The 16712-nt window shown below is 39.1% G+C and overlaps 1 protein-coding gene across 1 annotated transcript in view; it reads right to left on the bottom strand.

Annotated features, from left to right (window-relative positions):
* Nucleotides 1-405: 405 nt before the first annotated feature.
* Nucleotides 406-16712, bottom strand: part of HSPA4 (heat shock protein family A (Hsp70) member 4) — a 53753-nt gene continuing 37446 nt past the window's right edge. The window contains exons 10-19 of the mRNA XM_082725660.1: nucleotides 16342-16448; nucleotides 15781-15914; nucleotides 14636-14817; nucleotides 13326-13415; nucleotides 9854-10006; nucleotides 8631-8756; nucleotides 6999-7106; nucleotides 4431-4550; nucleotides 3046-3207; nucleotides 406-2616 (exon numbers count right to left, since the gene is read on the bottom strand). Coding sequence (XP_082581786.1) covers nucleotides 2413-2616; nucleotides 3046-3207; nucleotides 4431-4550; nucleotides 6999-7106; nucleotides 8631-8756; nucleotides 9854-10006; nucleotides 13326-13415; nucleotides 14636-14817; nucleotides 15781-15914; nucleotides 16342-16448 — 1386 coding nt within the window. The 3' untranslated portion in view covers nucleotides 406-2412. The remainder of the gene's footprint in view (nucleotides 2617-3045; nucleotides 3208-4430; nucleotides 4551-6998; nucleotides 7107-8630; nucleotides 8757-9853; nucleotides 10007-13325; nucleotides 13416-14635; nucleotides 14818-15780; nucleotides 15915-16341; nucleotides 16449-16712) is intronic.

A 16712-nucleotide genomic window follows, 5' to 3' on the forward strand; every position in this document is an offset into this window, starting at 1 on the left:
GATGGATTCCTACATTCCAGAGAACTGGGCCAACAGTCAACATGGGAGAATTCTGAGTACAGAAAAAGAACAACTTCTTGCCAGCTGTTAACAAATGATTTTTTTAAGATTTTATTTGACAGAGGGAGACAGCTAAGAGAAGAAACACCAGCAGGGGATGTGGGAGAAGCAGGCTTCCCACTGAGCAGGGAGCCCGATGTGGGGCTCAATCCCAGAATCTATGACCTACGCTGAAGGCAGATGCTTAATGACTGAGCCACCCAGGGGCCCCAACAAGAGGAATTTAGTTAACAGGACTCCTACCTCTGGAGTTTTCATTGAAGGCGCACGTGCACACGTACGTACACACACACACACACACACACACACACACACACTTCATTAGAAAATTAAGGAAACCATTCCTGAGTGTAAGACAGGTTTCTTTTATTAATTTTTCCTAAACTCGTCTGTTTATTTAAAGTTTCTCTTGGTGTAAGAATGTGACCTGGAGCTTGAACAAACCAATTTGGATAATGCAACCTGGATAAATGCTTGACTGCAAACAAGTCGTCAATTATCACACTCTCTCTGGCCTGGCCTCCAAGTAAATCCAATTGGTCTTAAAGCCTGTCTAACAGAGACCAAGCAGACCACACCATCTTCTTTCTAGTTTAAATTTTAAACTTCCGATTTCACCCCCATCCCAACACCCACACCCTCCCCCACACAACAAGTTTTCTTAGAAGAAATGGCCATTGTGGACTGAGTCATTTGCATAAGAATTGGCTTAATCCTGCAGCCAGCACACCAAAGTAGCTCCTGGCCTCACTGCAGGCCAGCTGAAACTCAAAGCAGGACAGGTACAGAATGGATAGAGCCTCTAAGGAAAAGGACAAGTCCTGGTGCTACAAGGCTTCCGTGCAAGCTCACGCACCAACGTAAGTACACTTCCACCTTCCTCCTCTGAGTGCTTCTCTATAGCACTTCAGAACCTGGTAACACTCCAAAATTTTTTAGTGCAGAGATGGACAGAAACTTATTCTAAGTAGGCAAAGATCTTATTTCTAACACAGCCCAAAATTAACAGAGAAGTACTCTGCTACACAGATAACAATTATTACAAAGATCCAAAATGTAACCAACAAAGTTTTTAACAGTTTCTAAGGCAGGTACCAGCTATGGCCTCTAATACAGGCTTCCCTTGGAGTTTCCAAAATGCTTCCCTCCTATCAACACGGCCATGAAGGGCAGTCACAAGGAATGCTCTGGTGCACCTGACACCAGCCACACAATAAAAATGTGGTGCTGCTCAAGTCAGACACCGTGCTACTTTAACACTAATTTCAGACTCCTCCAGTACAGTCCAGTGTATCTTAGGGTTGGGTTTTTTTTCTGTCAGCTGTTTAACACATAAATTGGCAGGTTCATGGCAGGTATTAACACTTAACATACAAGTGAATGTGAATGAGCTAAAAAGAACTTTTAACTCTTGTCTTAGGACTTCAAGCTATACTTCAAATTTACACACAACTTCTCTCACCTGAATGAGCAGGCCAGGATACAAATCTTTACACCATAGTTAACAAGAATCAGGTCCTCCGCTCAATTTACCACACCTATATCCAAAAGTACATCTATCCAATTCTAACTTTCCAAAGCGAAAAAGTATTCAGACTTGATGTTTGGGGTATTTGTGCACACACTTCCAGGAACATACTATCTCGGAAGAGCTTCCAGGTCCAAAATCCTCTGTTATCAACTTGCTGCACGTGAAGGGGTCTATTTTCCCAAGAGCAGCACATGGCATTTCTAAGAGGAGCTCCTTCATTGGTGGAGGGGGAGGTAGGGGTGAGAGTCTATGTAAGTGGAGCAACAGCGCAGTGTGAAGGAGCTCAGCAATCACCCCTCATGTTCTGGGATGTTAAGTTAATCCGGGCCATGCCACGCTCTAGCCCTCGGAAAGAGGCGACCCCAGCCCCGTCCCCACACCAGGCAGGGGAGCCTTCATGGCAATCTCCACATCAGACTTTTGAAGCACAATCTCTAGAGTTCCTGCCACATAGGTCATAATGAAAAGTCTGCTTGGCAGGTAGTTAGAGCCTTTGCTTATTATAGCTTAGCTTTCCAAAACAAACTTATCCTTGTGTAAGCATGATTAAACACAAAAGGAGTGAAGCAGAAGCTCGGTAAGTAAGACTAACTGGGCTTCTAAATAGTACCATTATGAAAAAGATACAATGCACTTAATTTCTGTATCTAACATATTTAGAAGTCAAAATGCTCCATACATTACCTATATCCCCTCCCACGAAATCCCCTAAAAACTGACTAAGAAATCTCCAGTACTTGATTGCTCTAGTTGATATTTAGAACAAAGTTGACAACTTAAAGCTTTATAATAGTCTGTTTTAATATAAACAATTGTTGGAATCAATCAATGTCCATTTCAGGAAGCTTCTTGTCTGAATCCGAAGGCACAGATGTGTCTGTACCCTCTTCAGCAGCCTGAGGGCCTGAGCTGTCTCCTTGTCCATCCACTGGTCCATTCTGCTCTGCATTTTTTTGCTCTTCTTTTGGAGGTTCCACTTTGGGTTTGGGCTTTGAAATTATAGGGCTACAGATACTCATCAGCTCCTAGAATGCAGAGGAGAGGAAACTGTAGGTTCTTAAAAATGACAAATTTTACATAACATTCTCAATCGACTTAAACCCAAGTTCAACCCCTCCCAACCAGAAGCCAAAAACTAAGATGCACTAATGAAGTTCCCTCTTAAGTGTCACTTTAAGGACCGTTAATTCTAAATAACAAGGCTGACAAGACTATGAAAGATTCAAAGCCATAAATTACTTTTTTTTTTTTTTTAAGATTTTATTCATTTATTTGACAGGCAGAGATTACAAGCAGGCAGAGAGGCAGGCAGAGAGAGAGAGGAGGAAGCGGGCTCCCTGCCGAGCAGAGAGCCCAATGCAGGGCTCGATCCCAGTACCCTGAGATGACAACCTGAGCCAAAGGCAGAGGCTTAACCCACTGAGCCACCCAGGTGCCTCAAAGCCATAAATTACCTTAATTTTAGCTTCAATCTCTTTTGCCTTGACAACTGGATCCATGGTCAGACTCTGCTTGTTCTGCAGATTCAGTTTGTTATTCATCCACTCCATGGCCTCATTCGTGCTTTTTTCCACCTTCACCATGTCAGCAGCATCCAAATGGTCATACTGGTCCTCCTGCAACCAGGAGACAACCAGGCAGGTGTCAAAGGATGATCCTCTCCCCACCCAAATATCTAGTTGTTAGCCATCTTTCAAAAAGGTACAATCTTTCCAAAAATGAAGGAAACTCAGCCTCAACATCCAAATGGACACTGAATTCCTTCAAAAAAAAATTCAACTAAGAAAACATAACCCTAGTTTTTAGAACACTCAGGAAATACAACTTAAGGGCCAAAAACATACATAAGGGTAGCAATTAAAAGAACTGAATGTTATAAAAAGCACATGCCTGACATACAACTTAGAAAGGGAATTTCACAAATAGGACATTACAGGCCACAAGATGTGAAAGCAGAGGTTTACGCAAGCTAGTTAAGAACCAAAACAATAATGAATACAATTTTTTTAAAATATTTATTTATTTGACAGAGAGATCACAAGTAGGTAGAGCGGCAGGCAGAGAGAGAGGGGGAAGCAGGCTCCCTGTTAAGCAGAGAGCCTGATGCGGGGCTCAATCCCAGGACCCTGAGCTCATGACCTGAGCCGAAGGCAGAGGCTTCTGAATACAATTTTTTAAGAGAGACCTTCTAGAAAACAAAATTCTTTTAAAAATAAGACCAATAAATCTCTCGTTAAGTTTCTTACAATGACTGTCCATCAGGAACCTGGAGTAGAGTGGAGTGGTTAGAAACCCAAAATTTGTAGAGTCAGACCTCAGGCCAAACCCCACCTCTCAAGATTAATCTTTGGTGTTACTTAAGGACAGTGAGGCTTAAAGAAGTTAAAAGTTACCTGTAACTATTACTGACATGATCACCTACCTACTATTAGGGTACTCTGTGGATTTAATGAAATAATCTATTTATGCAATGTATATCACACAGTGCTCAAAAAATTGTTAAGTTGTTTTCTATTCAGACAGTTCTACATCTGCATAACAAACCAAACCATTAGGCCTAATGGTTCTCACAAAGACCAGGACACAGCAGGTTAAGTCACTGATGAAGCATTTCACAGCAAGAAAAGGAAAGAGAACAATATTGCTCACTTCCAGATTCTCCTATTAAAGAGAGTAGCATATCCCAGGGTTCTTAGTAAGACTGTATGAAATATTCTACACATTACACTAACATCCCAAAAAACAGTATTATTAAACAACAATTTTAGAAAAGCAAAAGATTGCTATGTAAGTGCCTCAAAACTTTACCAAAATAACAGTAGGAAAAGAAAAAATGTACCTTGTTTTTGAAAGAGCTGATTACTTTCATATACTGTTGGATCTGTTTCCCTAGTTCTTCAAATAATTTTGGTCTTTCTTCAGATTCCTGGAATCGCATCTTAATAGGTTGACCTAGATTCTTAACATAAGAAAGAATGCTTCAATTATCAGAGTAGTATTGTTTCTACTATTACTCAGATCTACTATGGATTAAAGTACATTTCATCACCATATCCTTCATGTAAAAAACCCAGTATCTCTTCCCATCCCACTGTAATCTATCATAAGGCTAGATATGAGACTATACCTCTATACCACTCCATGTGGAGCCACTTCAACATGTCACCGGAGACCTAGTTCTCAAAACAGAGAGGGAGACAACCCAAAATGAGGTGCCTCCTGATGTGATATATAGTACTTAGTAAGAACCATACCTGCCAAAATTTTTTTTTGAAAACGAAATCTAATGAAGCCTCTAATTCTAACCATCAATTTACCTGATGGTGATAAATAGCACAGAAATGAATTAGATAATAAAAAATAGCACAGAATGAAAATCAGCAAAATCCAGACCAGGTAAAAATCTGACCTAGGACATCTAAACTACTTTTTTAAATAAATGAATAAGGGGGCAGAAATGATGGAAGAACTACACAGAATGAAGAGACAAAGCAGTAAAATTTACGGTCCTTATGGGGATTTTCTTGGTCAAACTAACAACTAATTTATGAAAAAATTAGAACATGAAAACTGAATGCATGGGGACACCTTCTTGTTTTGTTTTTTTTTTTAAGATTTTTATTTATTTATTTGACAGACAGAGATCACAAGTAGGCAGAAAGGCAGGCAGAGAGAGAGGAGGAAGCAGGCTCCCCACTGAACAGAGAGCCCCATGCAGGGCTCGATCCCAGGACCCTGGGACCATGACCTGAGCCAAAGGCAGAGGCTTTAACCCACTAAGCCACCCAGGTGCCCCTGGTGACACCTTCTTAAACATGGTAATAGTATAGCTTAAGGTTACAACATTTTCTTTTAAATATATACTGAAATATTTTCAGATTAAATATAACATGAGGGACTTTCTTCAATAAATGGGAGTGGGAGGGAACAGAAAAGAAACAAAAACTGGCCATAAGCTGACAGCCGTTAAAGCTATTGTACTTGAAAGTGTTTGACATCTCCTATAGTAAAAAGTAAAGCAGGGAGCCTGGGTGGCTCAGTGGGTTAGGCTGCTGCCTTCAGCTCAGGTCATGATCTCAGGGTCCTGGGATGAAGTCCCGCGTCAGGCTCTCTGCTCAGCAGGGAACCTGCTTCCTCCTCTCTCTCTCTCTCTCTCTCTCTCTCTGCCTGCCTCTCTGCCTACTTGTGATCTCTCTCTCTCTGACAAATAAATAAATAAATCTTTTAAAGAAAAAAAAGTAAAGCAAAAGACTTCTTCAGAGACATGGCACTGGAAGCTCTTCTTATCCTTCCGTAATGATAAGAAGACTGCAGGCACCATCCTTGAACAATTCCATTTCAGAGGTTCATCGAAGTGGCCAGTTTGACAAAGTAATCCACAGAAATGTGAAAACTTCTTGCACATTTGCATCCTTTTGCCAACAAAGGCCTCAAACTTAGATCATTTTTTGTTTGTTTTTTTTTTTAATTTTATTTATTTATTTTGACAGAGAGAGATCACAAGTAGGCAGAGAGGCAGGCAGAGAGGCAGGCAGAGAGTGAAGGGGAAGCAGGCTCCTCACCGAGCAGAGAGCCCGATGCGGGGCCAAATCCTAGGACCCTGAGACCATGACCTGAGCTGAAGGCAGAGGCTTTAACCCACTGAGCCACCCAGGCACCCCTGTATTTTTTTTTTTAATTAAGTTTTATTAAAACACAATCACTTCATTCATTTATAGCCCCTAACTCAGAGGAAAGCCATGACGGTGGACGTGCACTAAAACATTCCATGTACCAGGAACGAACCAGGGACCTTTAGATCTGAAGCTTAACACTCCCAACTGAGCTATTTCAGCACCCTCATTTTTTTGTACTTTTAACCCTAATGGTTAATGATCAGATTCCTTAAATACAAAACCAGTCACTTTAACGAAAATCAAAACTATATAAACAACCCCGCCTCAACTGCACTACAGGTGCCTTTAGGACAAGTCACATCTTTCTAGTCTCAAATGCCACACCAAGAATGCAATCTCCGTCAGAAAAACATTTTAAATCCAAACTGAACTTTCAGAAAAAATTTTGTTACTATAAGGTTCTAAAAATAAGAAAATGACCATATGTGATAAAGGATATAGTTCTTCCATCACTTTCAACCTGTCTTCATTACTTGATATGAGAATTCCTCCCAATTTTGAGATGAATTCTTTGAAATTACAGCATGGGTTTGAGTTTCAGAACACTTCTGCTTTCAAGACGCACTTTTTTAAAGGAAAAAAAAGAAAATACAGAAGGAAATGCTCTCCATCCTCCTGCTTTATTTAATTAAGCTCTAGGCCCAACATCAGGCTTGAATTCACAAATGTAATATCAAGAGTCACATAACTCCACCAACCAAGCCAGCCAGGCACCCCCAAGAAGTACTTACTTTTAATTCCGCTAATTTATCGACATAAACTTGCTTTGGCTGGTCTTCTCCATCTTCATATAACCAATTTTCAGTATCTTCTAGTTTCAAGGTAAAACTGTTACGATCCTAAATATGAAGAAAATATTATGTCGGGTCAGTCAAAAATCAGCTGAATGACCAGTGAAGTCACAGGCAAAGACTGCAGTATCTGAGTTTGCTTTAAAATACAGGGTGAGAGAGGGGGAGGGGACAGACAAGGGACACAGACAAGAATGGCAATGTCGTTTTGCTTGATAACTACAGATGGTTTTATTATTCTCTGCTGCAGGGGATAGGTTTAAAATTTTGGATTAATATGGTTATTTGAAAATTTCAGAAATAAAAACTGCATTTAAAAATGTGTAAGCTGGGGGGCCTGAGTGGCTCAGTCAGTTAAGCATCTGCTTCTTCCTCTCCCTGCCCACTCGTGCTCATGCTCTCTTGCGCTTTCTCTCAAATAAATAAAATCTTCTTTAAAAAAAAATAATAATAACGTAAGCTATAAAAAATAAACCACCCAGGCAGTGGTTCAGTGGGTTAAAGCCTCTGCCCTCAGCTCAGGTCATAATCTCAGAGTCCTGGGATCGAGCCCCACATAGGGCACTCTGCTCAGCAGGGAGCCTGCTTCCCCCTCTCTCTCTGCCTGCCTCTGCATACTTGTGATCTCTATCAAATAAATAAAATCTTAATAAATAAATAAAATCTTCTTAAAAATGTGCCCTATATAAAAAACTGTATTGGCTATTTGAAAGCTGCTAATAATAAACAAGAAAAAAGGGGCACTTGGGTGGCTCAGTGGGTTAAGCCTCTGCCTTCGGCTCAGGTCATGATCCCAGGGTCCTGGGATGGAGCCACACATCAGGCTCTCCGCTCAGCGGGGAATTTGTTTCCCTTCCTCTCTCTCTCTGCCTGCCTCTCTGCCTACTTGTGATCTCTGTCAATTAAATAAATAAAAATCTTTCATTTAAAATAAATAAACAAACAAGAGAAAATAACTTTTTAAACTGTGTATAGTGACAGATGTTAAACTAGACTTGTATGATCATTTCATAATATATACAAATATCATTATATTGTACTCCTGAAAGTAATGTTACGTTGTCAATTATACCTCAATTTTTTTAAGTGAATTAAAATACAAAAACATGAGAGAAGGGTGGGCTGACTTAAGGAAAAACACCAGGTAAATAATGGCATGCAAATGTATCAAAAAGTGATGCATTACAAAAAAGAAAAAAGAAAAAAGTGACATATGAAGACAAGACTTTGGGAAACAATGCATTATAAGAAATACAAAACTTGGAGCCTCTGGGTGGCTCCACTGTTAAGCATCTGCCTTTGGCTCAGGTCATGATCCCAGGGTCCTGGGATTATGCCCCACACTGGGCTCTCTACTCAGGGGGAAGCCTGCTTCTCCCTCTTCTACTCCCCCTGCTTGTGTTCCCCCTCTTGCTGTCTCTGTCAAATTTAAAATATATATATATATAAAACTTTTCCCCCCCAAAAAAACATTTTTAATCATTTGACTGTCTACCTACAGATGTCAACAAATGTGCCTACCACATTTAAGGCTGCTCCCAGAAGACACCAAGTAGGTAGGCACATACTTACATCTTCACTCACAAACTTCTCGTATTCCCCACTAAGCTTGTCTCTCATCTCGTACACATATTCTTCCACTGCATTCTTGGCATCATTCCTCTCCTTCTCCAGTTTATCCTGCATGATCATCTTACCCTGAGAACAGTATAAATGAGATACTCAGACAACTGAGACAATATCCTCCTAAGTACTAAGTACTGTAATTATAAAAGTGGAGATTCCTTCTTCCCCAAATCCTTTTAGTTCTGCAAATAATCCAAGAAAGGAAAAGTGGAAGCATTAGTCCCCAATAAATGATGAAGATCAATGGTGAGTTCTGTGAGTATCTTAGAAAAAGAGTAATAGAAATATCAAGATTTAGAAATTCAAAAGCAAAAATAAGAAGAACTTAACAAGAACTTTAAGAAACTATTAGTATCAGCTCCATGTCACAAGGTGGTATACTCTGCTGTAGCATTACTATACAATACCAACAAAATCAAATGATTCATAGTATAAATGTTACAGTTCTGTAAAACAAATCTAATATCCAAGGAATACATGACAGAAAAACTTCAGAGACAACAATTCAGTAATTCGTGCACCAGGTTGGCAAACCTTGCACTACTCATAGTACCAAGAGTTCAACACTGACTAGCAATAAGGAAGAGAATACACGAAACAGCACTACCACTAATGCTTTAATTTCTCCTACTGATCAACATCCATGACCCACCACCTCAAACATCCCAAGCTCTCAAGTGAACAAGCACACACACAAACTTCAACATGAATGATACCACCCCTATATCAAAGACGTGTCAAAGATCTTGGGACGCCTGGGTGGCTCAGTTGGTTGAGCAGCTGTCTTCGGCTCAGGTCATGATCCCAGCGACCTGGGATCGAGTCCCACATCGGGCTCCTTGCTCAGCAGGGAGCCTGCTTCTCCCTCCGCCTCTGCCTGTCATTCTGTCTGCCTGTGCTTGCTCTCTCGCCCTCTCTCTGATAAATAAATAAAATCTTAAAAAAAAAAAAAAAAAGATCTCTTAAGAGAGCTTCTAGCTATAGACACATAAAACCATAAAAGAGTCGGTATCACATGGAATTTGCCCTTGAAGTGTCCAAAAATCTAAAATTACTGCCTTAAACTCCGAACAATTAAAAATACATAAAAGGTCACTAGACAAAGCATTTGAATGCTATGGCCACATTAATCTGTTAGCTTCTTGCTCTAAGAGAACTGAAATAACCACCTCATTTTCAATGTACAAGTTGAGCATCTCCCTGTCTATCTGCCACAATAGCTGATTCTCAATTGGCAGGTCCACAGTACTGGTCTTCACTTTTGCCTTCTTGGCTTGAGGTGGTTGGTCCATCTTTTTGTCTTTTGATCCAGCTTGAGAGGTCTAAAATAACAAGAAATCATTATTAACAAACACGTATACAGACTATCTTAAACTTCTAAATGGGTCATTTTTTCAAGAGTGCTTTGGTTTTTTATTAGTTTTCTAATGATATAAATAATCTGGGATGATTACTTATAATATCTAGTTACAGTAAGTATTATACTACTTAAAGTAAGTATTATATGAGTAGTCAAATCCACAGAGACAGAAGTAACGGTGGGTGCCAAGGGTTAGGGGGAGGGAAAGAGAGAAATTGGGGAGTTGTTGTTTAATGGGCAGAGTATCTATTTGGCAAAATGAAAAAGTTCAGAACACTGGCTGCACCACAGCATAAATATACTTACTACTACTGCACTTTATGTAAACACACACACACACACACACACACACCCTCCCATAACCCCACAATCAGCACATCATCACTATTAAACCTTCTATTTTCTTATATTTTCTATTATATGAGTACTTGCACAGCCAAATGGAAGTAACTGAATTTTATCAACTGATATGAAAATGAGTAACAGACTGAAACCACCTACAAGCTCTGTAAAACTTTTTTAAATACCACAATCAGAAATACCACGAAGTGAGACTATGTATTACAATGTCATAATGTGAGAAAAAAACATGCTTTCAGGGGCACCTGGGTGGCTCAGTAAATTAAAGCCTCTGCCTTCGGCTCAGGTCATGATCCCAGGATCCTGGGATTGAGCCCCGCATCAAGCTCTCTGCTCAGCAGGGAGCCTGCTTCCCCCCTCTCTCTCTCTGCCTGCCTCTCTGCCTACATGTGATCTCTCTCTCTGTCAAATAAATAGAATTAAAAAAAAAAAAAACTTAAAAACTTTTAAATTTTGGTGCCAATACTGGCACCAAACTTAAACATGAAAACATGGAAGTCAGAATTAAAAAACAGGATTGTAAAGGATTCAAAAATGTTACAGAGTCATTTAAATAAATACCTGGGATAAATTTATTATTTACACTATCTACAAAATGTAAATATGTAAATGTAAATAGTTAATTATTTAAATCACTATCTTTTGGGGTGCCTGGGTGGCTCAGTCATTGAGCGTCTGCCTTTGGCTTGGGTCATGGTCTCAAAGTTCTGGGATCAAGCCCTGCATCGGGCTCTCTGCTTGGCAGGAGGCCTGTTTCTCCCTCTCCCACTCCCCCTGCTTGTGTTCCCTCTCTCACTGTGTCTCTCTCTGCCAAATAATATTAAAAAAAAAAAAAAACTTTTTACTTGTAAGTGACATATCAGATAAAGGGCTAGTATCCAGAATCTATAAAGAACTTATCAAACTCAACACTCAAAGAACAAACAATCCAATCAAGAAATGTACAGAAGACATGAACAAACATTTCTGCAAAGTCGACATCCAAATGGCCAACAGGACACATGAGAAAGTGCTCAACACTGCTGGGCATCAGGGAAATAACAAATCAAAACCACAGTGAGATTCTACCTTACACCAGTCAGAATGACTAAAATTAACAAATCAAGAAATGACTGATGTTAGCTAGGGTACTGAGAAAGGGGAACCCTTCTACACTGTTGGTGGAAACGCAAGCTGGTGCAGGCCACTCTGGAAAACAGTATGGAGGTTCCTCTAAAAGTTGAAAATAGAGCTACCCTACAACCCAGCAATTGCACTACTGGGTATTTACCCCAAAGATACAAATTATTCGGGCACATGCACCCGAATGTTTATACCAGCAATGTCCTCAATAGCCAAACTATGGAAAGAGCCTAGATGTCCACAGACGGATGAATGGATAAAGAAAATGTGAAGTGTGTATACACACAATACACACACAGGAATACTATGTAGCCATCAAAAATGAAATTTTGCTATTTGCAACATGGATGGAACTAGAACTAGAAAGTATTATGCTAACTGAAATAAGTCAATCAGAAAAAGACAACTATCATGATCTCACTGATACAAGGAATTTGAAAAATGAGGCAGAGGATCACGGGAAAACAAAAAAAATATAACAAGACGAAACTAGAGAGGGAGACAAACCATAAGAGACACTTAATCTCGGGAAACAAACTGAGGGTTGCTGCGGTGGTGGGTGGTGGGAGGGATGGGGTGACTGGGTGATGGACGGACACTAGGGAGGGTATGTGCTATGGTGAGTGCTGTGAACTGTTTAAGACTGATGAATCACAGACCTGTACCCCTGAAACAAATAATAATAATAATGTTAATAAGTAAAATAAAATAAAATAAATAAAAATAAAACACTATCTTTGGGGCACCTGGGTGGCTCAGGACATTAAGTGTCTGCCTTTGGCTCAGTTTGTGACCCCAGGGCCCTGCATTGGGTTCCATGCCCTTTAGGAAGTCTGTTTTTCCTTCCACCCTTCTACCACTCATGCGCTCTCTCAAAAAAATAGATAAAATCTCTTTATAAATAAATACATAAAAATTTAAAAACTATCTTTAGACAAAAGACAAGTGTGAGAGAGGTAAAAAAATTTGAAAAAATTACATCTCATTTATCAGAAAAGAATAAATTATGGACAGGATGAAAAAGTAATAGCGGGCGCCTGGGTGGCTCAGTGGGTTAAGCCGCTGCCTTCGGCTCAGGTCATGATCTCAGAGTCCTGGGATCGAGTCCCGCATCGGGCGCTCTGCTCAGTGGAGAGCCTGCTTCCCTCTCTCTCTCTCTCTGCCTGCCTCTCCGTCTACTTGTGATTTCTCTCTGTCAAATTAATAAATAAAATCTTTAAAAAAAAAAAAAAAGAAAAAAAAAGAAAAAGAGTAATAGCCATTCAGAAACCAACATGAACCAATCACCAGCCTGGTCAAATTATGGTTTTTGAGTGCATTCTTCCCAAATTCCAAAGGGATTAGAGTTCAAAGTTCTTGCCAAACATACTTTCCAAACTCACTACAAAATCTTACTTAAAAACTTCATTTATGTAAAGAATTCCTAATCCAGTTTACCCTTAAACAAAACAGGTTTGAACTGCAGAGGTAACAGTACAGTACTATAAATGTATCTTCTCTGCTTTATGATTTTCTTAGTAACATATTCTTTTCTGTAGTCTACCTTACAGTAAGAACACAGTATGTAACACCTATAACAAAGAGGAGTTAATCAACTATTCATGTTATTCTGGTCAACAGAATAGGCCACTAGTAAAGTTTTTGGAGAGTCAAGTTATATGCAGATTTTTTTACTGCACAAGGGTCAGTTCCCCTAATCTGCACACTGTACAAGGGTCAACTGTGTAACTACCTTCTAAGACATAGCATCTCATGTATGTAAAGAGATTACAAATCCTACTCTAAAACACAACTCATACCTCCATTTCTTCAGACTCTGCCTTATTTTCTGCTAGTGTCTGCTGCTGCTGGTCTTCAGCATGTGGTTCCTCCTGGTCCACCTGCATCTTCTGAAAAACAGGTCACATCAAATCCTCAAAGTAGGAAATACTAACAAAAGACTAAGCAACCTTCATGACACACTGGCAAAATACCATGGTATGGAATTCCTGATCAATTACCAGCCATCAAGATGCTTAGACTGAAATTCCAGTTACAACACATGTTACCTATTAACAGGAAGTTCTCTTCTCTCTCAGTTAATAAATCTGTACAATGGAGTAAACACTTGCCCTACCCTACCGTATACACACAGGGGTGGCTGTGAAAATGCTTTGTAAACCACAGCAGTACTCATCTTAATATTTTACACAATATTTCTGAAGCTAGCAGGAGTTTCTCCATGCTCCCTCATGAGTAAATTTCTCTCAAAAGTCTCAACATTTTCAAGCAGTTTTTAAATTAGTCTTTTAATCCTCACAAGTACAACCATTGTGCACATTAGGCTAGGTGAACACCTTGAGAATTCTGTTTAAAAAGAACAGAATGGGGGTGCCTGGGTGGCTCAGTCCATTGAGCTTCCAACTCTTGGTTTCAGCTCAGATTATCATCTCTTGGGTTGGGGGAATGAGCCCCACATTGGGCTCCCCGCTCAGTGGGGAGCCTACTTGAAGATTCTCTTTCTGCTCCTCCCCCAACTTGCATGCATACATGCATGCTTTCCCTTAATTAAATAAATAATTATTTTTAAAAAAAAAAAAAAGCCTGACAATAGTGACAAAGAAGGAAAAAGTTTGTGGAGACTTGAATCACCAGCTCTCAATGTCTGCAGCTCCTAAAAATGACTCCAGAAGCTTTTATAAATGACACCTGGGCCTTCACCCAGACAAACTCAGTATGACCTCTGGAGACTCCCAACACTTGTATTTTCATAAAGCTTGATTTTGATGCACAGTAAGGATGAGACCCAGGATATGATTCCAATAAATGAGTGTAAAATCAACATGAAAATAATCAACCAAGACTCAAAGCATTCTTCAGTAATGAGAATCGAAAACAACTCAACTTGAGAATTACATGGTCTGAAGAGAGAGCCCACTATATTTCATTTCTATTAGATAGACTACATGAAGAACTTCTGCTAGTTCATCCGTGGTGGGATAAGGGGACACAGTGCACTCTCGGCAGCTGTCACAAGGTTCCTCACTTGCCACCCAGTCAATCTTAGAATTTCTAGACAAGTCACCTTTATACCATCATAAATTTAAAATGTATAAAATGGCCAGATTACCTCTTCCTCCTTTGCATTCTGATCTGTTTCCATCGGTTCCTCATTTTCCTCAAACTTGAGCACTTCCACTAGAGATGCACTGGACACACTAAAGATGCCATGAACGTTTACTCGAACCTTGACTTTCACTTTTGAACTCGAGCCATCAGACTGAGGAGTGACTTTCTGAACTAAAAACTGAGCTAGGGACATATGAAACAGAAGAGAAGACATAACCTGTGAGGATGAATTCAAACACGAATATATGCCCATACGGCCAAGTTACGCCCATTTCTCAGTGACAGGTCAGTAATATGACACTTCAAATAAATCAAATCATCAGATTTCTCCTCCTTCTCTCATAAATAGTCAAACTCTTAGTACCTTGTCCCAGCTGAGGACTAACACATCTCCTATGAACATTTTCTTACCTCTTGTCCCTTATTCCAATTAATCTTTATATGCCACTACCAGGTTAGTTCCTAAACCAATGTCACATCTCCTCTACTGAAAAAAACTCTAGTGATTCCATACCGTTTCTGTCATTTATCAAGAAACTGACATACATCTCCGAGAGTCAATTATTACACCAAACTTTTACTTGCTTTTTAATTCACAAAATATAATTTCTCATTCTTATTCCTGTTTTACAAATGAGGAAAACAGAGTACGTTAACCTTCTCACAGCTTCTAAGTGCCATTCAGGATATTCCTAATACTTTACTCATGTATTCGAAGTCTGTGATGATCATGTAATTCTAGTTTCTTTCCTCAGCTAGTACAATTTCCATATTTTAAGAGTTTCTATAAAGACTCTAGCCAACATGGTTCCATATCCTAGGGTACCGACATAACAATTTTCTAATGATTTTCTGCGTCCATCATTTAATTCTGTGTTAGGGTCAACATTGAGTTTAACTCCTTTTCAGTATCTACGTATTATCACATTATGTACAAGGTATACCCACTATATGCATTAACCAAGAAATATTGCCCACACAATAGAGATCAAATTAAACAGTAACCATCCTGCTAGTAGTGAACTGGTCACAACCTACAAGAGATTTTTTTTTGTGGGATTTTCAATACCAAATTTCAGAATACTTGCTCTCTCCCAATTCTAAGTACATAAATTTTCGTTTTTTAAAGTTTCAAATTCTACTTACCTATAGCAGGATCTGGATAGGGCAAATCCTGTGGGGAACTATAATAGGCCTCAAGAGTAAAAGGTTCCTTTCTATAAAATGTGAGTACTTTAGAGAAAGGAGCAGAATGATTTTTTGAAAAGACTTCACAGTCACTAGATGGGAGGAAAAAGACAAAAACACACAAATTTAAGATATTCCTGAAAACTTTCACCAATTTACTCTACATCTGTAATTATTGCATGGCTCATGCTCTCTCATCTGTCATTTCTGGGATATAAAAGATTCCAAAAGGGGGGATGAGGGGACTTACATATATATCCATAGATAGATATATGAAATCAGTTTTAAGAAAAGGAAGTACGTAAGTACGTACGTAAAAGGCACTAATTACTTGAGCAGGATCAATTATAATAAAACTAAGTAAGGACACAAAATTTATTCTCAAGATTAAGGCATCACTTTTCCTTCATGCACTGTAATGAAATGCTACAAATCTGCAAAAGTTGAAATGGAAGGCAATATTTTACTCATACTTAACACTAAGTTAACTTTAAGTATAAAAATAATAAATGTTATTACCTTGACCCTTCTTCAGCTGGAGAATTCCATCTCAGAGATATTGGATACGGTACTACATCAGTTATAGAAAATTCTCTGACTTTGAAAGCAGGCGATAAGATTGCACACTAGAATAATAATTTTTAAAAATTCCATGAGAAGCACAGACATTATGTTATGATGAGGCCTATAAATAAATGACTTCAAAATACCACCATCAACGGTTTTTAGGCGTTCACATTAATAATTTAATGATGTGTAAGTGGTTTTAAAAACTGCTATCATTTGTCAAATTAATTATCTAGCCATTACTTACCATTTTTCCATTAATCCAAACCTTTACTTAACTGATGTATGATGCTACTTCATATACAGACAACAGATAATGTGCC

This window comes from Mustela nivalis, assembly GCF_964662115.1.
Source record: "Mustela nivalis genome assembly, chromosome: 3".
Lineage (NCBI taxonomy): Eukaryota > Metazoa > Chordata > Mammalia > Carnivora > Mustelidae > Mustela > Mustela nivalis.